Genomic DNA, 24,299 nt, shown 5'->3' with positions numbered 1-24,299 from the left:
TTTTTTCCCAGCTCATGTTTTCCAACACACTGAAATACCTCCATTCTTGTAGTTACAGTCTCAGGTAACAAGATAACACTTGTATGGATAGAACCCCTTTGAACGGGATGCTGTTTGTGTGAGGTCTGTTTCTCACGTGATCACAGTTATTCCTTCTTCATTGCAGTCCTTCCCTAACTGGGAGAAGTCAACTGAAAATCTCAGTGACAGAGGTAATAAAAATTGAGTATCTATCTTTTAAAATTGTAAAATATCATAGTAAGTTTTAAAGTACTGCAGTATTATTTTTAAAGAGGGAACATAAAGGTGAATTCATCTATATGCTATCTACGAGCTTCTGTGTGATTTTCACAGGTGATTAGACATTGTTAGTATCAATGGTTCAGTACCTCTAAAAAAACAATTCCTGTGTTTAGGCATGTGTATTTGGGATTTTGACTCACATTTCCACATGCATTGTGTTTTCTTAGGTATAAGAACTATGACAAGTATCAACTTTCATACAAGTTTTTCAAAGCAACTAGATAAACCCTGGTTATTTATTACACTTGAAAATCTGATCTCAAACAATCATGTGTTTTGCTTACGTTAACCTTGCCTAAGGGAAAAGATGGAACGATGTATTAGCTTTCCCTCATAAATTTATGTTAAAGTTTTTCTAAGATACTCATTAACATTTATTGATGTTTTCAATATGTACAAATAAAAATTAAGATGTTTGTTTCTTTTAAAAATCCATAAGCCTTTTCCATAATAAAAATTCCATAGTATTCAATCCCATAGTAATGCTAGCCTTTAAATTTAATGTTATTTTTCTGCCCTTCCTGCCTTGTCGAGAGTACTTCTGCTTGTTAAAAAAAGCATATTGTGCAAAGTAAATAGAAACTGCTGCAACAAATGCTTGCTACACAGTTTCCTGATTTAAACAGAGGTGCAATTTTAACATAACATTATTAATGAAGAAGAAAGTGGGAAAGAAAAGCTCTTTGGAAGAGGTAAAAATAGAAAAAGCAGAAAAATAAAATTATATTTTATGGTGAAAAAGCTGACCAAAAAACCAAAATTTTAAAGCTTGCAGTTACATAATTCTTGAAACACTAGGAGATATTGTCATAGTCAAATATCTCTCAAATCTCTTAAGTTTTGCCAAAGAAATTTGTTTTCTTTGGACTCACAGTTTAGGTTCAAGGCATGAACAACACATTTTATAAAAGACATCAGAGAACAAGAAAACATTTCATTAAAGCCCCAGAGCTGGTCACAATCTTAAATATGGAAAGATTGGCTTTTCTCTATTATACATATTGAAGTAGTAGTTCCTTCCATGAGAATGTTGATTATGGCTGCTTCACAGTCACAATTAAGCACAACTTAAGTAAGCTGAAAGTAATAAAGGTCCCTGAAGGCCCATATTATTTTCTTCAGCTGGAGATAGAGACCTGGACCTGTAGTCAGAAAGTGGCTGAGTGTCAGCAACCTTTCCTCTTCACAGGTATTTGATTTGTATCTTGAAAGAACAAAAAGATATTTCAGGAAATACAGGTCGTGGTATGAACTTAATCTGCTTCTTGGGCTTTCTACATTGAACTGAATTAATTTCATATCTGTTAACATTCTGAACTTGATTTTGGAATGAAGTTCTTCTGCCTCTTCCATCACAGTAATAAAGAATGATAGGTTTTCATCAAGTGACAAAAAGATGCATTAAAAATACATCCTTTTATGGTTTTTATTGATAACACTCAGCAGTGCTTAGCAGAACACACACATTCAGTAATACTCTTTACCTTGCAGCTCACATAACTGAGCTATATGAACAGGCAGTGGCTTCTCATCACCAGTATCACACAGAGAAGACAATCACTATGCAAAGAGAGGACCAACAGCAGAGGTTCAGGTAGGACAGACTAGTGAGAACTGATGCAAATGTAAATAACACAAGATGGAACCAAGCACACAGGCAAGGCAATGTGCTCTACTGACTGTCATTAAGGACCGGGACCTAGATCTCTGATACAAATCACAATTTTTACAAGCTTTTCCTATGATTATTTTGTCCCTCTGTGCCTCTCTTTCCTTATCTGAAAGATACTTTAAAGTTTGTTGGAAAAGGATTTTGAGGGTTTCTTTGATTGAATAATATAATAAAAATGCAGATACGAGCAAACAATTTTGTGCAAACCATACAAGTCCAAGTCAGGAGTCACCTGAGTTGTTAACATAACACACTCTCATAAAAAGCATTTTCTTTCCAGGGTTATCTTGTAAATAAATATTTTTGTACTTATAGAACAAAATGCTAGTTTTCTCATTTTCACTAGTTTTTTTTCTTTCATGATCATTCAGGCCAGAAGGAGTAACACCAGTGTCCAAGTGGCAGAGCAGACTAGAAGAGCACAGGTAATAGTATCAGTAGGACAGAAAATTATTTTTTTTATGAGCCAACTTAAGTCGGCTTTTGGAAAGACTGTTACTGATTTCACCAGGTCTTGGGTAATGGTCCAGTGGTTTGCTAGCAAATAATGGGGTGTTCTCTGCAACCGAAATGCTGAATGGATGGTTTGAGTGCTATTTTTTTCAAAACCTAGCAGCGCTACTGTTAACATGCTATTCAAAACAAGGCTGAAGCCTGGAGCCCTGTATTCTGTTTTCTGGTTCTGCCACCAGTGTGGAAAATAATTTATATTTTCAAATGCTGATGCTTTAGTTTAAGATTCAGGTATTCCACAAATCCCAGCTGATTTTTCAAATGGAACCCCAGACACATATCTATCACATCTATCAGCTTCAAAGCTTCTCAAGGCAAAACTGTCCCAGCTCTCTCAGCCTCTCCTCATATGAAATATCCTCCAAGCCCTAAATCTTGTGGCCCTTCCGTGTATCAGGGGGCTCAGAAACAGACACAGTACTCCACATGTGGTTTCACCAGTGCTGAGCAGAAGGGAAAAATTCACCTCCCTGGACCTCCTGACAGCACTCCTCCCCCTCACGCAGCCCAGGATTCTGCTGGTGGTCTTTGCCACAAGGACACACTGTTGATTCACGTTCAATGTGGTGTCCAGCAGGACTCCTAGGTCCTTCTCCACAGAGCTGCTTTACACTGGTGGGCAGGGTGGCTTAAGTCTCCCATGAGGACCAGGTATTATGAACCTCATTGCCCTCTACAACTACCTGAAAGGAGGTTGCAGAGAGCTGGGGATGAGTCTCTTGAACCAAGGAACCAGCGCCAGGACAAGAGGGAATGGCCTCAAGCTGCACCAGGGCAGGGTCAGACTGGCTCTTAGGAAGTATTTCTTTGCAGAAGGGGTTGTTGGGCATTGGAATGGGCTGCCCAGGGCAGGGGGGGAGTCCCCATCCCTGGAGGGGTTGAAGAGTCGGGTTGACCCAGCGCTGGGGGATCTGGTAGAGTTGGGAACGGTCAGTGTGAGGTTAATGGTTGGACTGGAGGAGCTTCAAGGTCTTTTCCAACCGAGATGATTCTGTGTTTCTATGAACATGAGACTTCTTCTGGTTGTCTGAAGAAAGCCACATCTACCTCTTCTTCCTGATCAGCTGGTCTATATAGCCAATGTCATCCATGTTGGTCTGCCCACTAATCCTAACCTCTCAGCTGGCTCATCACCCATCCCCAGGCAGAGCTCCATGCTTCCCAGCTGCTCTCTTAAATACAGGCCAAGTTCCCCTCCTTACCTTCTTGGCCTGCCCTTCCTAAAGAGTTTGTACCCATCCGCACAGCACTCCATTCGTGTGAGCTATCCTTCCACTTCTCTGGGATAGCAGGGAGGTCATCACCCCGTAAGTGCACACAGACTTCTAATTCTTCCTGTTTGTTACCTGTGCTGCACAAAGTAGCGTACAGGCATTTCAGAGAGGAACCCAGCCCTGCCGATTGCCCAAAAAGGGTCTGAAAGCTTTCCCCACAGTGCCATCCCATACACATTTCCTTATTTACATGCATATGCTTGGTGTGACCCCACTTCAGCCCTGTTTTGTTGATTGTGATGTCCCTTCTGTTCACATCACCCCAGGCCCTTTGCTTGCCTACCACATCACTGCCTCCTCACTTGATTGTTGAGGCTTCTCTCCCTCCCCACCTCATTGTGGAGCACACTATAAAGTGCAGGATACACTCATGGTTTACAACTTGGAAATGCAGCTGCATTTCCGAGGACATTTTAGGAGGTAAAACATGTGGACAGTAGGTAAACTCATTATCTTTAAGAAGAACTTTAAGATAAGGGTCATCTTAAAAATCAATGCCACACTAAAGCAAGGCCTGTGTTGGCACATTTGAACGTTCTACATTGGGAATTACCTGTATCTCAATTTCCTGTTTGTAAAGTATTTCTCATGGGAATTCTGAGGCAGGTGCTATAATCCTCAGATCAGAAATGCTTTTCCAGGAGGAAATGTGTGTGCATGTGTGTATGTATATAAATGTAAAAATCTGCGTAACACTGAAAGTTGTATTTAAGGATGACCCTCAATTTTAATTCTTAATCCCCTTGATTTCACTGGCTCCAAATTTGTAAAAAACTGCCCTTTATCTCCTGCTGATGAATGGTGAAGCTGTTTGATGAGTTCAAGAAAAAAATCTATATAGATGCTTGAAACAGTATATATTGCTAAAAATGTACATTTCATGAATTTTCATGAGAATTTCTGCTCAGGTATAAATCAAAAGTCGCTGGATTTCAGTCTGCAGATATGGTAATTCACAAAAGCATTTGAAAAAAAACTGGAGTGATCTCAAAGCCTCTATTAACTGAGAGAAAAATACTATTTTTGCAAAGGAAATTTACAGACTCTTATTCTGTGGAGAGACATAATCATATTGCTGCATTATATAATTCTTTAGTACCACACAAAAACTTCTAATTTAAGCACTGTGCATTAAAACCTTTATCTTCAGTTCTAGAGGAAAGGGCTTTGTGAACCTGATAAAATGTCAAATTCCGCAGTGTAATCCAGGCAGGACTGTTTAAGTTTGAAGAATTAAAAATATGCATTTAATTTATGTTGAAATAGAAAACCTGAAACATGAACTAGGATTAATATAGAGAAAGTTATCAGTAACATACCTTCATTCACAATGGAATTAAAATAATTATAGTGACTGCCATTTAGGTCATTTGCTATTTCTTACATTAAACAGAATAACTTGAAATGGTGATGAACTAATATTATGATCAGAAACTTGCTTTTTCTGTCTTATTTTGTGAAAGGTTAAATAAAAATTGAAAAATAAGTTCTTTTCCATACTACTTCTTAGTTACTTGCATGAGATTAAAAAAACTTGTATAATTTCAGATTTATATTTTAATATAGCATTTTACACTGGTTTGCATACTATTTAAAGAATTTCTTTAAATATATATATCTGAGTAGCCAGCACCCAAGAGTATCATGTGTAATTCTGGCTCTAAAGCCAGTGTCAAAACTCTCAGTATGATTAAAAGTGATAATTTCAGAGCTGATCTTAGACCTGCAAGTCAGTGAAACTATAGTAGTGCAAAACTGGACTAAATCAAGCTGAAAACATCACTGGTCTTTACTCTGGTGAATCTGACCTTCAGAAGTTTGAACAGCTTTTTCTGTATCCACTGAGCCATCAAGTTTTTCTGCGATAAAATAAGGAAATGAGATTAGTTTTGTATTACAGATTTTATCAGTGCATCTGAAATACCAGTTTCCAGATTTAAATGTTTGGTGGAAGGTTGGAAAGACGCTATTGGCAGTCTCAGACATGTTCCACAAGATTTAGAGAACTGGAGGAGCTCTTCATAGCAGCCAACCCACTGTCCATATGCATTTTGGTCAGCCCCTCCATAAATCATATCCTCCATATCTGAGGAGGACACTGTCTCTGTGTGCCAGACCAGCCTGTTCTTGATCTATCCCTGAGAAAATTGCCAGTTATAAGAATATCGCCTGATGTGATTAACCAGGGGAAAAAATGCCCCTTGCCTTTATCAATTCCATTCCTCGATGTTTTAAACTTAATACTGAAAACCAGAGTGAACTCAGTTATAATGCTTTTTTTCTTTGTTTCCTTACCAATGATGTTAAAACTTACTTAGGAAAAAACTTGATGAAGAAAAGAAGTCTTTAATGGCAATGAGAAACAAAATAATCCCTCCATATTTTGAATCAGAATTCAGCAAGGAGTTTTTCCTAAAAAAGGTAATGTAGCTGAAAACTGTATGAGTTTGTGTTAGGCCAGGTAGTTTCTGCCATACTCCCACGAAGACAGTTGTGGGTTTACATGTCAGCCTCAATTTATCTCAAGAAACCATTACAGAGTGTAGTCGTGGCAGAATTAATACTGGGAATTATACGCCCTTGTCAAAGGAAACGTATCTTGGAGATGGTATATGTATATGGAGTACAAACTGTGGATTCCTTACATAAACTCTGGAGAGACTCTGATTCAGAGCAGGAGCTGAACCTCAGGTCTTTTCACCTACTCCTCAAAAAACCTCTCTCTGCTAACTAGAAAGGGAATTAGTAAGACTAACCCTCCTGAGTTAAAGGTGGCCTTGGGATCTTTCCTGTTGTAATCTCACCTGACAAATGATGTAAGTGCATGAAGCATACTCAAAAATGTACTTTGGAATCTGAGGTATACTTATGTATAACTTTTTTATAATTACCACTTTGGTTCTGCTTATTGCATTTGCAATAAGCTCCTTTGCACCTTTTTTTTTTCCTTTTTTTTTCCCAGGAGGGTGGGGGCTGTCTGCTGGGTTTTTTTCTAAATGTTTAGTTGGGAGACCTAAGCTCTCTTTCTTACTTTTCTGTAGTTTCCTGATGTGGAAGCACTGTCTATGGAACTTCCTCCAGTTCAGAAAAAAGAAAGTGGGAATTTCCCTCTAGAGATGAGCAAAAAACCCAGTAGAGGTAATCTACTGTCTGGCAACATTTTAGTGTCTTCTTCATTGTTTTATCCAGTTGTCTCATTTCATATTGCAGTTAAATTTAAGATTACGCTCTCTGACCCCACGTATTCCCAATCATTTTGACACAGGAACTACTTGGCTATATCTATTCTGATACATGACACGTACCCAACAGCCCTCCCTGACATTGAGATCCACCAGTATGGAGTAGGCTGTGTAAATTCAGTTTCCCAAAACAAGGTTACCTTTTCCCTGGCCAAAACACCCAAGAATGTTTTTGGGGAAACTGCTAAATTGCACAGTCAATATCGTACCAGTGCTCTTAACAAGTTAACAGTATAGATTAGCATGTTCCGGTATCTGGGAATGTTCCTATTTAATCCATTAATATAAATGTGGCCTATGAAACTTCTTTATTTATTGTGTTAAAGGAGCCTTTGCAGACATCACTGAATGTGAAAGCACCGTAAGCTTTGGATGCAAAGCTGAAGAATTGTGCTATGAATGAGGGGTGGATGGATGCAAAATGCTCAAGAAAAACTTAAATGGAATAAACAGTAGTTACAGGTGGATGAGCAAGAACCAACAAGGCAAAGTTTAGAAAAAGACTGGTATGATTGTAGGAAAAAAACTGGGAGATGGAATTCTGAAATGCAGTGGTAAGAGAGGCTGCTTGGGGACTGCGGGAAAAGCAATGTAGAAGAGGAAACATGCAGGCTAAGGGTAGTTTGAAGGATATAGAAGGAGTGTAGTGACTGGATGACAGGAAGCAGTGAAAGAGTGAACCACCATCTTAGGCTTGAGCTTTACAGCATTGAGAGGAATCCTTCAGTTCTGTTTGAAAAGCAGCCTTGAGAAGTTACTGAAATCACATAATGAAATTAAAAGTTATACCCAGCAAAGGATCAAATCAGGAAAGAAGTCCTCTGTGGGGCTTTATCAGACCCCACTAATTCCCATATTTCCTCATTTTGCAATCACCAGAAGACCTGTGTTGGATTGTCCATTAGCCCTGTATGGCTTATTGCTCAGTTAGCCAGAGAGCAAGAAGTGACTGTTCGCAGGAGACACGTTTTTGATTTCTGTTGCCCAGTGGAGCAAAAATGCAGCATGCAGAATTTACCTAGCCTCTCATGGCTACGTAGACAGCTTTCAGAGATTGTCTAAATGAAAGTGCCAAAGACTTTGTGAATTTTTTTTTCATGTGTTTATGAAAATGATGATGATCATGAAAAACACCTGTCACAGTATTCTGTTATTTTCCCTTTAGCATCTGAATGTCTCAATACCATGAGTGATTCCTCACCCTCACCTGGCCTTCTGCTGCAGGCTCCTTCCAAACAAAATGAAGGTTCCAGTAGCACAACAGGTAAAGCTACCTTCCAGAATGTTGTTTGGAGCAGGTTAATAACTATCTTCTTATAACTTTTGGCAAAATATTTACAATAGAAATTTAAATCCACTTATCTCTGTTCAGCATTCTGAACACATCTGAATGCAAGACTGGAAGAAAGGGAGAGAGGTATAAAACTAATGGGAGAGATTCTTCACCCTAGGAGACTGCTGTAACAACATGGGGATGATGGGGATGGCAGAACTGCAGACAAAGCCAAGAAGTAATTTCTCTACAAAAAAAATTTGCACAAGCCAAATTTTCCTGCTCATTAAGGTCTGCGACAGAAGACTCTAGAACAGAGTTTGCTGTGGCTACATGGTCTTTGCCTTTTAAACATCCCTGTTCAGTTTTGTTTTCCTTGCTACATCTACTGTTTTCACTTCATTTATGCATCTGCATGTGGTGACAGCCTTCTATGATCACCACTGAAGAGCCACCAGTCTGCTTTATTAGCCCCAACCTTTGGTTCTCCTATAATGCCACACCAGCTGAGCTTTGGCAGTGTGTACTTGCAAAATCTATCCTTGCATCCCATAGTTAGAACTTCCCTTCTCCCCTCCTTTCTTTCCCACACATACCAGTACCCTTTCTTAGTAATGGGACTCTGCAAGAGCTGTTGCCTTCAAAATTCCTAAATTTCTGCTGTTATTTATGCATATATATAGAAATAGCGTGGCCAGCAGGGACAGGGAACTGATCTTGCCCCTGTACTCGGCACTGGTGAGGCCGCACCTCAAATACTGTGTTCAGTTTTGGGCCCCTCACTCCAAAAAGGACATTGAATGACTCGAGCGTGTCCAGAGAAAGGCAACGAAGCTGGTGCAGGGTCTGGAGCACAGGTCTGATGGGGAGCGGCTGAGGGAACTGGGGGGGTTTAGTCTGGAGAAGAGGAGGCTGAGGGGAGACCTCATCGCCCTCTACAACTCCCTGAAAGGAGGGTGCAGAGAGGGGGGATGAGTCTCTTAAACCAAGTAATAAGTGATAGGACAAGAGGGAATGGCCTCAAGTTGCGCCAGGGAAGGTTTAGACTAGATGTCAGGAAGTATTTCTTTACAGAACGGGTAGTTAGGCGTCGGAATGGGCTGCCCAGGGCAGTGGTGGAGTCCCGATCCCTGGAGGGGTTGAAGAGTCGGGTCGACATAGCGCTGAGGGATCTGGTGTAGTTGGGATCTGTCAGTGCTAGGTTAACAGTTGGACTAGATGATCTTCAAGGTCCTTTCCAACCGAGATGATTCTGTGATTCTGTGATTCTGCATAATCTATAGACCTCAGGGCAGATGTACTAACCTGTACTTCCAGAGCCACAGGGTGGGTACAAAAGGAACAGCAGCTTGGGGGGGATGGGGGGAGGGTGTATGTGGAGAGATGCATGAACTTCTAATGTCAGAGCATAAATGTTGCTTCCCTTTAGGCAAAAGAAGAAATGCTAGTGTTTTTTCCATCATGTCCATGCTTAGCTTTTTTTCATAAGATCTGGGCATTTGCTGTGTAGATGGGAAGCCCCTCTCTGCCACCTGCAGTTCTGTTGTTTGGAAATAAGAGGGGAATCTAGAGAAGATGCTATTCTCAAATAACATTTCTGCCTCCTCACAATGACTAACTGACCAGACTTAGCTTTCCAGCTAGACAGTGCCTGCAGTCCAAACTGAGAAAAAACAATTCTCTTCCATACCAAATGCTGATCTAGAGGTTGACCTGTGGTGAGAAGACAGACACCATAATTGTCTTGTGTTTTCCCCTCAGAGGTTATCAGACTTCACAAGTCTTAGGCCATCAAGCAAAAGAAGTTGTATTTAGATCTGAGTTGGTCTGGCCATCCCTGCGCTCAGTATATCTCCATTATGCAGTAGAACACAGTTCACAGATGAAAAGATAGCTAAGATCATCTTAACCCCAGAGTCAGAAGCATACAGGTCATCCATACAAATGAATTGTTGCATTCAAGACAATAAATTGTGCTCAGAGACAGGGCTTCCTAGTTGGTTGTGCTGGCAGAGCTGTACTGCTTTGGGGCCTGGGCTGGAATTCGTTGTTAAATGGACATGTAAATTTGAGCTGGCCAGCCTGGGGGTTTCTGCACAACTGGTGGTTGTGCTCTGCAGGCATGCCTTTGGAACAGTAATGTCCTCGAGTTTGATTTTAGTGCTTGGGATTTTGTACCCCCTCTTCTGTTTTTAATCACTTTCACAGGTATTTATATCTTCATTGCGAGTTTCCACTGAGATGCTTCCAACTAATTAGTTCTAATAATTGTACAACTTTACTTATTAGTTAAATTTTAATTACTTGCTACTATTAGGGGGTTTCTTAATGCCTTTCTTGACCTCTTAAATAAAAATGAGACCAATTCTTCTGTCCTTGTGCTAATCAAATGCTTTCACAGAAAATAAAAATCTTATCTGATCAAGAACTTCAGGATTAGGCTGAATATGATGCTTAGTTTTTCATGCTTTTGGAAATCTTTCCTTTCCAGACCTAGGCAAGGCTGCAAGATCACAAGAGACACCCTTTAAACGTAAAGTTCAGAGTCTGCTGGTGAATGCTGCAGGACAGCCAAGAAAAGAGAAAGTGAAATTACCATCATCCCTTCAAGGGAGAAAACCAAACTCCATACCAAATAAAAAGGTAAACCAACATCTTTGTTGTTAATATTAATATCCTCTCAATCATCTCTTTTGCATAAAATCTTCACTCTGGAGTAATACTGGAAAGTATTTTGAATCTGTTTACTGAAACATAGTGGTTGCAATTTATGTGTAAGTTTAATGGCAATTCTAAAAGTACCTTTCCTCTCAGCTGCTAGGACAAACTCATATGCCAAAACCATAGTTCTGCACCAAGCACCCACATAAAAGCTCTGATTTCCAAAAAGAGCTGAGCTTCCCCCACTCCCCCTGTGATATCTCAATGGCTTAAAAAGTCTGAAAACTCAAACCAGTATAAATTTGCAGAGAACATTCAAAGTGCCTCTTCAGTTTTTATTCAGATTCTTCAGGAAGAGTGGACAGAGGTCAAATGTAGGTTAAGTAACTCTGAACTTAACTTGATGGCCACCAACTTTCACTATCATCTAATATTTTAATTCTGTTTGCAAAGATAGAAGATCCTGCCGCAGGAAAGGTCAACACATCTTCTCTTGCAACAGCAAGACAGCATCTTAGTGGCTTCCATCTCATTCCACCCAGAGTGACACTCGGAGTGCTAAAGGAAGGCTGCACCTATGCAGCCACCGTGATCCTGAAGAATGTTGGCGTGAACTTCTCAAGGTTAGTTTGAATTTTCAGTACCTTGGTTTTTAACTGTCCAAACATGCATTGCTTGTTCGTCGTCAACCTTCTGATCTGCTTAACTTTGATAACAAATGGCATTTTTATATGTAGAATCATTTGATAATGACTTGGATCGAGGAGAGGAGATAATGTTAGAAATACTTCAACATTATTTGCATATTAGTGTTACTAGGAAAATAGAAAGCAGTAAGAAATAGCAGGTCCTGTATGCATAGTCCTGGCCCATCACAGATGATTTACTGTTTTTTATTGAAGTTCTTCGGTTCAAGGAACAAAGTCTTTCATGGTAACCAGCACTACATTTGGCTTTGGGAAATGCGGCTGTATTCAGGCAGACACACGTCTTCAGTGCACTGAGAAACAGCTCCAGTGATGACACTGGGAACAAGAAGAGGCCGAGGATGAAATAAAGCACTTATTTGTGCACACATTGCCCTTACTGTTACCCCTGTCAGTGCGTGGGACAAAATAGCACTGCACTGCCTTCCAATGGATAAGTAAGTCCATTTCTAGGTCTGCAGTCCAGCAGATTGTCTTGTGCCCTACATGACAAATCACAGGAAATTATCATATTTACTCAGCTGTGGTTTAAAGAATATATAAATACATTAAGAAAATGCTTCTGATTGCTCTTCTCTACTTAGAATTCCCCTGTTGAGTGACTGCACATACGTTCATTCAGTCACTCCTGCACCAGCACAGTTCCAGTGGTTTTACTTTAAGCGTTATTCAGGCGGGTGTGCTTATGACCCCTGTCCTCCCAGGTGCCATAAATGTGACAGAAAAGAGGGAAAAACATATTCCTCCCACTCAGTTTGCTCAACTGCACTTGCCTTAGCAGTGCTATATGTACCTTGCTTTTTAGCTTAGAGGAGAGCCTACAACAACAATCTCTTTAAGTCCTTACAGCTTCTGGGCTTCCACCTAAGGTTTGTCACTTCAAAACAGCTTCATTTGAATGGTTATAATCCCTCCAGCTGGTTTCAAGAATTGCAGTACTCGGTGGGAAGCTTTCATTTCAGATGGCTCAAAAGCCCCAGGAGCCAAAAAACAAAGCTTTTTAAATTCCTGTGTTCTAAGATAGCTATTTCCAAGAAAGTTTTCCAATGTCAGCCTCTCACTCCAGCTGCAGGAGGTGATTCTCAATCACCTCCTGCAGCTGGAGAGGTTGTTAGTTTATTTACCAGTTAACTGAAAGCTGCTATTTAGGCCAATCTCATCCATTTGTCCTAATGGACAATTACATACAGTTCTTTCAGAAACTTAAGAATAAGCCAGGCTTGGACCACTCCTGCTATATGGGTCTTTTTTCTGCTAGACCCACAGGTCCCAGGACAGGGAGGCTAACTGAAAGCATGGAAATAAACGTCCTACTATCATGTTGGTCTAGGTCATCCATTCAAAAGCTGGTTCTTCTTCTTAGCACTGGTGATAAACAATCTTTGTTTCTTCCTGCAACATTAGCACTGGTTTAAGAAAAACAGTAAGGAGGGCATGAAACATTCTTGGGCTTGAGCGTGCAAGTCTTATGGCCCTGATGTGCTGCAGCTTCTGGATCCTGTTTCTTTGGAGCACTCTTCACATGAGCAAGCACCTGCCAAACTTCCTTTTTCCGGATGCAGGTGACCTACAGTTTGATGTCCTCTTTAAAAAGAGAGTGGAGAGAGGTGTCACAGCGACACTACCTCAGCAGTCACAGCATCCCTTTACTATGGTACCTGTCTGGTCCCCCACGGTGGGTTACGAGGGGGGTGAATCTTTTGAATTCCCCAGAGCCTGTGTGCGGGTGGACGAGCCGGTTGCTGCTCGGCAGAGCTGCGGGGTGGACCGAGTCACCACGATGACTCAGAGGAAAAATTGTGCTGGTGACTTCATTAACTGACCACTTTACTAAGTGAATGGAGACAATTTGGCAACAATCAACTGATAACCGTCCCAAGAATGAATAAAGGCGCTTTGGCAATGAGACTCCTCAATGATCAACCGATCGCAATTCAACTCCTACAAAACTTATACACATAAATATGTGTGTGAGAGAGAGAGAGAACAGAAAGAGGAAAGAGGAGGGGATATGAAAATCACCACCCTTGGACCCCATGTTGCCACAGAAGAGCCAGCGTGGTCCGCAGGTGGCAGATCAACAAAGACATAGGTGGGGTATTGCCTTTATATAGTCTGTTTTATGCCTACGCAACAGGCTGTTTCAGAAAATTCTTGTTTTCTCTGGGTGGTACTTGCACAGTGAGGCAAGTTCTGTCTCTGGGCAACACCAGGAGGGAGAGGGAGAGAAAGGGCCCACTTCCCCATCTCTGCAGAGCTCGGTCCGCTTCCCCCCCACAGGGCGACCCACTCGAGTTGTTTGAGACATCCTCTTTACCAACAGTTTCTTGCTTATGAACAGTCTGTGACAGTACCACAGTGCTGGAGTGAAATAAACATTTATTGTTCCTCCTCCTTGGGTAGCTAATTATCATCAAAAGAGGAGCTCACAGGAGACTTACCCTGCTGGGATCATCATGATCTCTTGTGAGTACTCAGCCAAGTAGACACCTTAGCAATCTGTTCAAGACCAGCTGAGAGACTACTGTACAGCTTCTTCTATCAGGATGGATAGCAGATTACTCTTTTTTTTTTTTTTAATCAGACTAGTTAGATACAGCCTCAAAGAGACATTTTTTACTTTAATGCACATTTAAGCATCATGGCACATGCCATGATAAATCAGCAGATCACATACCAACATCCTAGAGCTCAAGATATGCACATTACATTTTATTTTTTTATTTTTCATGCCAGGGCACTGTATGTAGACAGTCAAGAAAAATACCACCATGATTCTGATAAATCCAACTTATCTTTTAAGCCTTTTGAGAAAATAAGTGTCTGGCTGCTGAATGACAGCAGAACATGCTGAGGGCAGGGGTAGGGCCAAGGGTGGGGAATTCTGAGCCCTGTCTGCCTCGTGCTGAAGCCAAAACTTTTCCATGACAGGGTCAGTAGTTAACTATGCACCTTCCAAACTATCCATGCCATAGCCTGATCTTGTTGGACATCCTGACAAAAATCAAGCCCGGTTTCTCATAACAGCCAGCACTCCAGAGAAAGCACAGGAATTCTGAGAGCCTGTTTGTAAGTCTGCCAGAGCTTTCTGTATCCTAGGAATGCCTCTTCTCCTGCCTTTCCTTTAACAGCTTCTGGTGCAAGTGCATGCTGGTAACTGTTCTTCAGGTGGAAATGAAAACCACAGGATAAAGTCCAGAGCCTTGCAGAAGTAGAGGTCGTATCTGCTCTAAGATCTCTAAAGATCATTAACAGGAGAAGTTGTGTGCACAAAAGGACTGCACAGATGTGAAACAGTGAGAAATGAAGAAGTGAAACTACTGCCTTAGTGGGTACTGTGAAATTAAAGACAGTTTACACAAAATTTATACCAGTATCATGCCTTCTGCAATAGAATCATATCAAAGCACATGAAATAAAGATTGTTAAGGACTTCTGGGTGTGCAACACACAGGTGTTTGCCAAGATGATGTGGTTTGTCCTTCAGCTCCCTTTGTGTCTGCAGGCTTAGAATGCTGATGTTTCGTGGTCTGTTGTAAGGACCAGGCAGTGTAACAAGCTCCCCGGAGACTGTCTTTGGCCCATTAGTCTGCTCCTTTGGGGTTTTTTGTTGGAAACCTCAGCCTTGGCGAGAAGCCCAGGAATACCGCCGTAGCCCAAGCTGTACGTTGTGACGGGAAGGATGAGCTAACAAATGCTGTTGTCATTTGCACAAGCAGAGGAAGAGCAGACAGCCTGCTTCCCAGCAGTGCCTTCTGCTTGCCTGAGACATTTTCTGGCAAACTGATTCTCTTCTCTTTCTGACAGGTTTCGGGTGAAGCAACCACCTCCACACACAGGACTGAGAGTGATGTACACACCAGGACCTGTACGTTACACAGATCTTTTGGTTTTTGCTAGACTTAGCTGGCCCTCAGGCCATTGAGAACGGTCAGTGTGAGGTTAATGGTTGGACTAGATGATCTTCAAGGTCTTTTCCAACCTAGCTGATTCTGTCATCTAGGGGTTTTCTCACACCAGCTGCCTGGAAATAGAGCTGGCAGGGTACATGATTTGTGAAGTGATGCTGCCTTTCACTGTCCCTCTGCTGCCTTCAACCAAGCACCCCATGCACTCTGAGTCTCAGAGCCTGCACCAGAATGCAAAGGGATAAGCACATTTAAGTTCAGTGGAAAAGAGCAGGTCAAGCACTGAGGTTAAAGAGAGCTTTTTTTGAAGCAAACAGGATACTCTACCACTACCTCTGAGTTTTCCCATCCTTCAGGGTATTTGTTATATCTGCTCTGTCTTAGGCCTAGACTTTTATCTCCTGTATTGATACCTTCAAGAGTTGAGCCTAGTAAACTCTTCCATCAACCATTTCTTCTGCTTGCAACTATTCTCCACCTTATGTCTTTTATCTAGCAAAGCACCATAGCATGCGAAACTGCCCCAGTAAGTAGGAAGCTTCCACGGTTACTGCTTTTATTCAGTCTCTCTCTTCACCTCTCCGTTGTAAGTGAATAAATATTGTGCTGGCCAGTATCCCCACAGCATCCAGGTAATACCAGGCAATATCCTTGCCACTGTTTTTACATGCATGGAATCAAGAAGCACTGGCTTGTGCAAGGAGGCAGAGTCAGAATGCAAGTTAAACCTCCTAGTCCAGAGCCCTACCCACAACTCAGTACTTAAAAATCACAGAATCATAGAATAGTTTGGGTTGGAAGTGACCTTTAAAGGTCATCTAGTCCAACCCCCCTGCAACAAGCAGGGACATCTTCAACCAGATCAGGTTGCTCAGAGCCCCATCTGACCTGACCTGGAATGTTTCCAGGGATGGAAACATCTACCATCTCTCTGGGCAACCTGGTCCAGTGTTTCACCACCCTCACATTAAAGAATTTCTTATATCTAGCCTAAATCTACTCTCTTTTAGTTTAAAACCATTACTCCTTGTCCTATCACAACTGGCCCTGCTAAAAAGTTTGTTCCATCTTTCTTATAAGCCCCCTTTAAGTACTGAAAGGCTGCAATAAGGTCTCCCTGGAGCCTTCTCTTCTCCTGGCTGAACAGGCCCAACTCCCTCAGCCTTTCTCCACAGGAGAGGTGTTCCATCCCTCTGATCATTTTTGTGGCCTCCTCTGGACCCACTCCAACAGGTCCATGTCTTTCCTGTGCTGAGGATCCCAGAGCTGGATGCAGTACTCCAGGTTGGGTCTCACCAGAGTGGAGTAGAGGGGCAGAATCCCCTCCCTCGACCTGCTGGCCACACTTCTCTTGATGCAGCCCAGGATACAGTTGGCTTTCTGGGTTGCAAGGGCATGTTGTTGGCTCATGTCCAGCTTTTCATCCACCAGTACCCCCAAGTCCTTCTCCCCAGGGCTGCTCTCAATCCCTTCATCCCCCAGCCTGTATTGATACTGGAAGTTGCCCTGACCCACATGCAGGACCTTGCACTTGGCCTTCTTGAACTTCACAAGGTTCACATGGGCCCACTTCTTGAGCTTGTCCAGGTCCTTCTGGATGGCACATCCCATCCCTCAGGCGTGTCAACAGCACCACTCAGCTTGGTGTCATCAGCAGACATGCTGAGGGTGTGCTTGATCCCACTGTCTGTGTCACTGATGAAGATATCAAACAGCACTGGTCCCAGTACAGACCCCCGAGGGGTCAGGGGCCACTTGTCACCCACTTGTCACCAGTCTCCATCTGGACGTTGAGCCGTTGACCACTACCCTCTGGATGTGACCATCCAACCAATTTCTAATCCACCAAAGAGTCCACCCATCACATCCATCTCTCTCTAATTTAGAGAGGAGGATGTTGGGGAGACGGTGTCAAAGGCTTTACAGGAGTCCAGACAGATGGCTAAAATAACTTCCATTCTCTTTTCCTCTCCACAATTCCATCCTTTTTGTATCTCCCTTTTCTCCCTACCTCTATGTTCTTTTTAGAGTAGAACAGAATAGACTTTCAGTTGGAAGGGACCTACAACAATGATCTAGTCCAACTGCCTGACCACTTCAGGGCTGACCAAAGGTTAAATCATGTTATTAAGGGCATTGTCCAACTGCCTCTTAAACACTGACAGGCTTGGGGCACCGACCACCTCTCTGATTGTCCCCCAGCTGTCCCAATTCCCCTTATTCCCTCTGGAACCTAAAAGGAAATTTAAGGGGAAAAAATGCAAACACTTGGGAGTTTTCTTTCAGACTGCAATGTGAAGAGACAGTTTCGTACAGACCTTTCTAGTGAAACAAATACTGGGTAACTGGCCACACAATCACATGTGCTGGCCACTAAGCCTTTAATTTCATCAGACAAACAGAACAAGAACCAGCTCTGAGGACTACTGGAGGGACACTATGTATGGAACATGCACCTTACCTGTGAGTAATCCCCCATCTCTCCTAGGTGGCAGCAGGCTTGCAGGTGGAACTGGAGATAGAGATTTTTGCCATGGTAATTGGAGGTGAAGATACTGGTAGCCTTGAAGAAGTTTCCCATGATATTGAAATATTAACAGAAACAGAGACTCTTCTCCTGCCTGTGAGAGCAAATATCCTTTGTTGTCTTACTTCCCACATGCACACACCTTCTAGCATCAACCCTGGGGACCGTCCACCTCCTCAGGAGCCTTAAGCATCGTTTCCAGTGCAGGCTGCTGAGGTAGCAAGTTTCACTGTCCTTTTCAGTGACACGCAGATGGGTGTTTTCAAAAGCACAGCAAATGATTCTGACATCAAAAGCAACTTACACCAGAGTAACAAGGGTTTGAAAAGTGGGGAAAGGAAGAATGGTAAGCTCAGAAAGATGTAGTTTTTAAAAAAGAAATGAAAATAATAGGAACTCTTCCCCACCACCCCCATTGGAAAGCCTTTATAACATTTTTGAACTTATAGTAGCATCTGACAGTACAGCCTTGTGAGCAACAAAATCATGTATCATCCTGGATACTAAAGAGACAATCCCTGCTCCAGCAGACACACAAGCACAGAAATGCATGAATGCTGTCAGAAACCAGCCCAGTGTGGGTTCAGTGGGATTTTCAGCTGTTTAATTGAGGTCAGAGGTAGAGTAAAAGAAAACAATGCAAGTCAAGAACCATTATTTCTCTCTCCCTTGTGCTCCAGAAACTATTTTTTTACATAAAATTACAGGCTCCTTTTTTAAGGGCAAGTTCAGAAGAAAGGGTGAAGTTCTGTTTTGACTTTCAATCAGATTTACACTTAAAAGCCTGGGAGAAGAGGTCTTCTTTAAACCTGTAAATGAAATAGCAAGGCAAGAAACTCCACTCCTGGTAAGCACCGCCCTTACCAAAGAAGGCAGAACTTCAGGGTCCTCTGAGACTGACCAGAGGACTAGCTAACAGCAACTCCACTGAGGCTTTATTTTATATGCTCTGAAGCGACACCGAAACTCCCCAACTTTACTTCACAGTCATCCACAGAAGTCTTTCAGGCCCATTACTGCAGAGCTGAGCTAGACAGGACTGCTGACATAGCAGCAAAGGCAACTCCTGCTCTGTTCCCACTCACCCAGCCCTCAGACACACAGTTGCAGACCAGCCTCCAAAACATTGCCCTTCCCCAAGGGTCTTTTAATCTTTGAGCTGAGGGAAGCAGTCCAGATTCAAGCTGTTTCACAGCCTTATTTCCAGAATCCATTCCAGCCTTGACATGTACTATTTAAGTTACATAAACATACAGAAATGGTTAGATCCTTAACATGATATTCCACCTGTGTTAACCAGTGATGTTTATGAGTGCCGCCCACAAGGATACCCCCAGGGTGGGATGGCCACAACAGTCCGGGCAGTTCCTACAAGCCCCAAGCCACGGTTCCGGATTACGCTACCCCGAAAGCTTTCTAGTTAATGTAAGTACTGGATGCAGTAATACCAGCTGTAAATTAAAGTACAGTTGTTTGACCTCCTCTTGGTTTCTGATCCACATCATCAAACCTCATGCAAATGACAGCAAAGCTGTCATGCACACATCACACAGACGTGACATCTGACACTGTCCCGCACAACATCCTTGTCTCTAAACTAGAGACACATGAGTTTGATGGATGGACCACTCAGTGGATAAGGAATTGGCTGGATGGTCACACTCAAAGAGCTGTGGTCAGCAGCTCCATGTCCAAGCGGAGAGCAGTGACAAGTGCCATTCCTCAGGGGTGGGTGTTGGTACCGGCGCTGTTTAACATCTTTGCTGGAGACATGGACAGTGGGATCGAGGCACCCTCAGCAGTTTGCCAATGACACCAAGATGTGTGGTGTGGTCACACGCTGGAGGGAAGGGACGTGCCATCCAGAGGGACCTGGACAGGCTGGAGAGATGGGACCGTGCAAACCTCATGAAGTTCAACAAGGCCAAGTACAAGGTCCTGAACATGGGTCAGGGCAGTCCCCAGCACAAATACAGGCTGGGCGAGGAGTGGACTGAGAGCAGCCCTGCAGAGAAGGACTTGGGGTATTAGTGGATGGAAAACTGACCATGAGCCAGCAATGTGTGCTCATAGCCCAGAAAGCCAACCGTGTCCTGGGCTGCATCAAGAGAAGTGTGGCCAGCAGGTCGAGGGAGGGGATTCTCACCCTCTACTCCACTCTCATGAGATCCCACCTGCAGTGTGTGTCCAGTTCTGGGGCCCCCAACATAAGAAGGACAAGGACCTGCTCGAGCGGGTCCAGAGAAGGCCATGAAGATGATCAGCGGCTGGAGCACCTCCCCTGTGAGGACAGGCTGAGAGAGTTGGGGGTGTTCAGCTGGAGAAGAGAAGGCTCCAGGGAGATCTTATAGCAGTCTCCCAGTACTTAAAGGGGCTACAGGAAAGGTGGGGAGGGACTCTTTATTGGGGAGTGTAGGGATAGGATGAGGGGTAATGGTTTCAAACTGAAAGAGGGAAGATTTAGATTAGATATGAGGAAGAAATTTTTTAGTGTGGGGATGGTGGGACACTGGCACAGGTTGTCCAGAGAGGCTGTGGCTGCCCCTCCCTGGAAGGGTTCAAGGCCAGGTTGGACAGGGCTTTGGGCAACCTGGTCTAGTGGAAGGTGTCCCTGCCCATGGCAGGGGGGTGGAACTAGATGGTCTTTAAGGTCCCTTCTAACCCAAATCATTCTATGATTCTATGACGACCTGACACAAGAAAAGGGAAGCACTGGATGGCGTTAACCAAAAGAACTCACTGCAAGAGATTTACAGAGGACTACCACGCCCAGCTCAGTGGGGGCACTCACAGCAGAGCCTCCCCAGCCCTGTCCCAAATCCTACACTTAACCATCTTCCACATTAAATAAGTCATTGATTTATCACAGTTAAGCCTTCATAAATCAGCCTCTATTTAACACTCTTCACTTTCTAAAACCAAGTCTTACTGCTGACCCTTTGACACTGACAACAAGTCTAGTAAGGGATGGGAGTCTTACAGGTAGACAGGGCAACCTTAACATGGTAAGTTCACGCACACACAACCCTCTGAACACATCGTTTCATACAGCACATTTCTGTAGCCTTAGAGAATCAGACTGTACAGAGAATGGGTAAGTCTTCCCTGCCAACAAAAAAAGCCTATTGGGAATTTCTCCTCAAACCATCAGCCAACAATTTAACGTTAGGGTGGTGTTTCCTCTCACCCATATCAACTCAGGCGCCCTACAATACAATCGATGGTGACAGTTCACAAACAGGAACCCTGTGGATGTTTCTTCTCTCCTCAGCTCGAGAGTCCCCATGTGCCTCATGTGTAACACTGACATCATCTTTTTCTTTCAGCTTTAACATCTGTAAGTTGGCCATGTTATCTAACAAGTCAGTAAAGAAATCCCAGCTGTGTATCATTTCCTCTCCTCTGGAGGAAAAAAGTGACCACAACACTCAGTTCTTAAAAGAAACTTCAGAGAGACGTGCACCTCTGCTGCATCTGCTCTAGGACTGCCCAGAGTACATCAAACATAGCTTTTTTTTTTTCCTGTTTAAGTATCTTCTTACATTTTCCAGTGTGGAATTTTACCCCCAGAGTAACATTCAATTATAGTCTAGAAGAACAGCAAATTTAATGCCTTCCAGGTTAGGGGCTTACAACCTGGAGCTCATCAGTGAAGGCAATTTAGACTAACTTCTCTCCCTTTTTGTTGAAATGGAAGAGAAGTACTCACCCAATCAGTTCACAATTCAGTGAGACACCCCCCTGTCCCAACAGGCCCAACTGAAATTCTGATCAGTGTCACCCCTCATCAAATCTCCAAGTGGAGAGAAATTAACTCCACAGTATTCTCCTCCCACATGGCTAATCCAGCTAATCATAGTTGCTGCCACCACAGCCAACGCTCCCTTCTGCTCTGACAAAGTTTTTGTGAATTGATTGATAATTCCTACTGAAGCTACCCCATGCTACCCAAGCAATGGTATGAAATGCCTCTTTGAACATTCCTCCCCACAAAATCTCCTGGACTGGTTGGTGACATGTGAAACATGAGACACTGACACTCCTAGGTTAAGTCAAGTCCTGTATTTGGTTAAATAGTCTTGTTCAACCATCCAGAATAGAAATAGTTAAGTCCTTGCAGAGACACTGTGACAAACTTTTGAGTTCACATCACCTTTCCCAGCTGGTTATTACCAGAGCCAGAGATTCTCTCCACTCAGACCTAGAAACTTCCCTGCAATATTAGGCTTGATCACACATTTGCCACACCTCCTAGCAGAGACCAACAAGCAAAAATCACTGATGAAGCATCACCTAACCAAACTTAAGTCATATCTCATTTGTATTTCCTTAGTTATTTCTCATTTAAATGTAAAACATTTCACAAAGGTCCTCTCGGTATACTCAAAATTAAATCCTGCATAGGAAGCTGCCCATGAAAGCCTTCAGTGTTCCTGCCCATCCTGAACTCATCATCACAATTTTTATTCCACTCAATTTGTGAAATAAAGGCAAACTCAATCTAGTTGAAGCCCGTGTGAGAAACAGCAAGAGCAGAGGCCAGTTCTGCTGAAGCCAGGCCACAGCAGTCACAGTGCTCGCACAACACTTGCAAAGGATGGGGACGTAATCGCTGGGTTTCCTTCAACACCTATACAAAGGTAGAGGTGGAGTTTGGGGTTTTTTTTCTTTCCTTCCATGTTAATTTTCTCTCCTCTTTCACTACAGGTCAGAGCCCTAGAATAAACCTGAAGATCAGCAATACTGAAATACCTGAATTTTAGTGCAACGTTATGGAAACATCCCAATGTAACTTTTTCATTTATTTAATCTGATTAACGTGAATAAATATTTTGTCTGTCCCCTATCAATGGGAGAAGTGGTCCAAATGTTGCACAGCCTTCTGACGTGGCTCTCTGAAATGCAAACAGAGGAAAGATTACTATATTTCAACGCCAATGTCTGATACTCTGTACTTCAGAAGTGCCAAATGGTTCCCAACAGCTTTACTTTGTTTCTAAAGGGGTTTAGGCTTCTATAACCTGTGCTGAGGCACCTGAAATCTTTGCATGCAGCAGGTTTCACTGAAGTCAACTGTGACTCTTCAAGAAAGAGCTGCTGATCTGCTCTGGTCTTCTAATTCCTAAGTTACTATTTGCTTTCACAATCATAGGCTTAATTTTCTGTGTGTTCACCTACATTTAATTAGCTGCAGACACCAGATGGGGATTATGAGTACACAAAGTTACACTTGACAGAGAGGGATTGACAGGGATTCTGCTTATATCCTCTTCACTATCAGACTTGATCATCTTCAAATGCTCATCAGCACATCTCTTCACAGTGGAGGACTGAGCCACTTAGATACGGCCTTTTTTCCCCCCTTTGTTCCTACTTACACAGTAGTGACTACAAGAAAACATCTCAGTCTCTTTATGAGGCACCATATTTGTATATCCAAGTGCAGTTCTGCTTTCTTTTTATGAATTAATTTCCAACAGTGTGCTCTCCTGTGCTCCCCTGTGCTTCATCCTTTTTCCAGCATGTGATATCCTGAGATGGGGAATCTTCCTTGACACATGCAAATGACTTCTCTCAACACTTTACAGTGACTGAGAATCCCACGATTGGGTATTAAATAATAGCTTTCACCACTGCGAGCTCAGGTTTGTAAATCCAGGGAGTTTCACTAAGAAAGGGCAAGGTGAGGTGCCCAAGGATATCAGAATTCTAATATATCGGTGGGTTGTTGGCACAGGGCAGACCTCTTCCATTTAAAGCAGATGCTGAGCTCCCTCAGTAGCCATCTGAGTACTGCGCTGGTGTTTTCCACTGCCCCACCAGTCACGGCTATTTGCCCATCGAGCTCTTTGAGTCAGATCTAGCCTATTAACCAAGGCTAAAAGCCAGCTCAGGAAGGTGCCGAACCAGATACCCAGCTGTGGATGTTGTTTAAGCCCTGCCTGCAGATGAGAAAACACCACAAGAAGCAGTGTCAAACTTGATCCAGGATTCTCCAATGCCAATGATTTTGCTACTGGCTCTGCTGATTTCTGCCCGGATGCTTTTCAGTTTTCTGTAGGCGCAGCCAGCAGTCCTCCATCAGTCCCCCGGGAGCACATTCTGGGCACCGAGGCGATCCAGTGCTGCCGGTACAGACTGGAAGTGACACAAATCAGAGAACCAGAGGGAAAGTTCACTGGGGAAGCCTGTGTCAGCACCTATGGAAAGAGGACAACC

The 24,299-nt window shown here is 43.0% G+C and overlaps 1 protein-coding gene across 3 annotated transcripts in view; it reads left to right on the top strand.

The window, feature by feature from the left end:
- Window positions 1–23,365, top strand: part of SPAG17 (sperm associated antigen 17) — a 119,265-nt gene extending 95,900 nt beyond the window's left edge. Inside the window, exons 37-48 of one of the 3 annotated variants that reach the window (XM_074853919.1) lie at window positions 167–212; window positions 1,795–1,897; window positions 2,347–2,400; window positions 6,081–6,183; window positions 6,804–6,900; window positions 8,170–8,268; window positions 10,769–10,920; window positions 11,392–11,561; window positions 15,453–15,513; window positions 18,042–18,186; window positions 19,368–19,505; window positions 22,788–23,365. In XM_074853919.1, coding sequence (XP_074710020.1) covers window positions 167–212; window positions 1,795–1,897; window positions 2,347–2,400; window positions 6,081–6,183; window positions 6,804–6,900; window positions 8,170–8,268; window positions 10,769–10,920; window positions 11,392–11,561; window positions 15,453–15,513; window positions 18,042–18,186; window positions 19,368–19,504 — 1,167 coding nt within the window. In that variant the 3' untranslated portion in view covers window position 19,505; window positions 22,788–23,365. Of the gene's footprint in view, window positions 1–166; window positions 213–1,794; window positions 1,898–2,346; window positions 2,401–6,080; window positions 6,184–6,803; window positions 6,901–8,169; window positions 8,269–10,768; window positions 10,921–11,391; window positions 11,562–15,452; window positions 15,514–18,041; window positions 18,187–19,367; window positions 19,506–22,787 lie in introns of those variants that run through there. The other 2 variants (XM_074853900.1, XM_074853909.1) reach the window with 2 other exon arrangements.
- The last annotated feature ends 934 nt before the right edge of the window (window positions 23,366–24,299 follow it).

Source organism: Strix uralensis, chromosome 2 (assembly GCF_047716275.1).
Source record: "Strix uralensis isolate ZFMK-TIS-50842 chromosome 2, bStrUra1, whole genome shotgun sequence".
NCBI lineage: Eukaryota > Metazoa > Chordata > Aves > Strigiformes > Strigidae > Strix > Strix uralensis.
The sequence above is the reverse complement of the archived record's forward strand: the minus strand, read 5'-3'. Positions and strand labels throughout refer to the sequence as shown.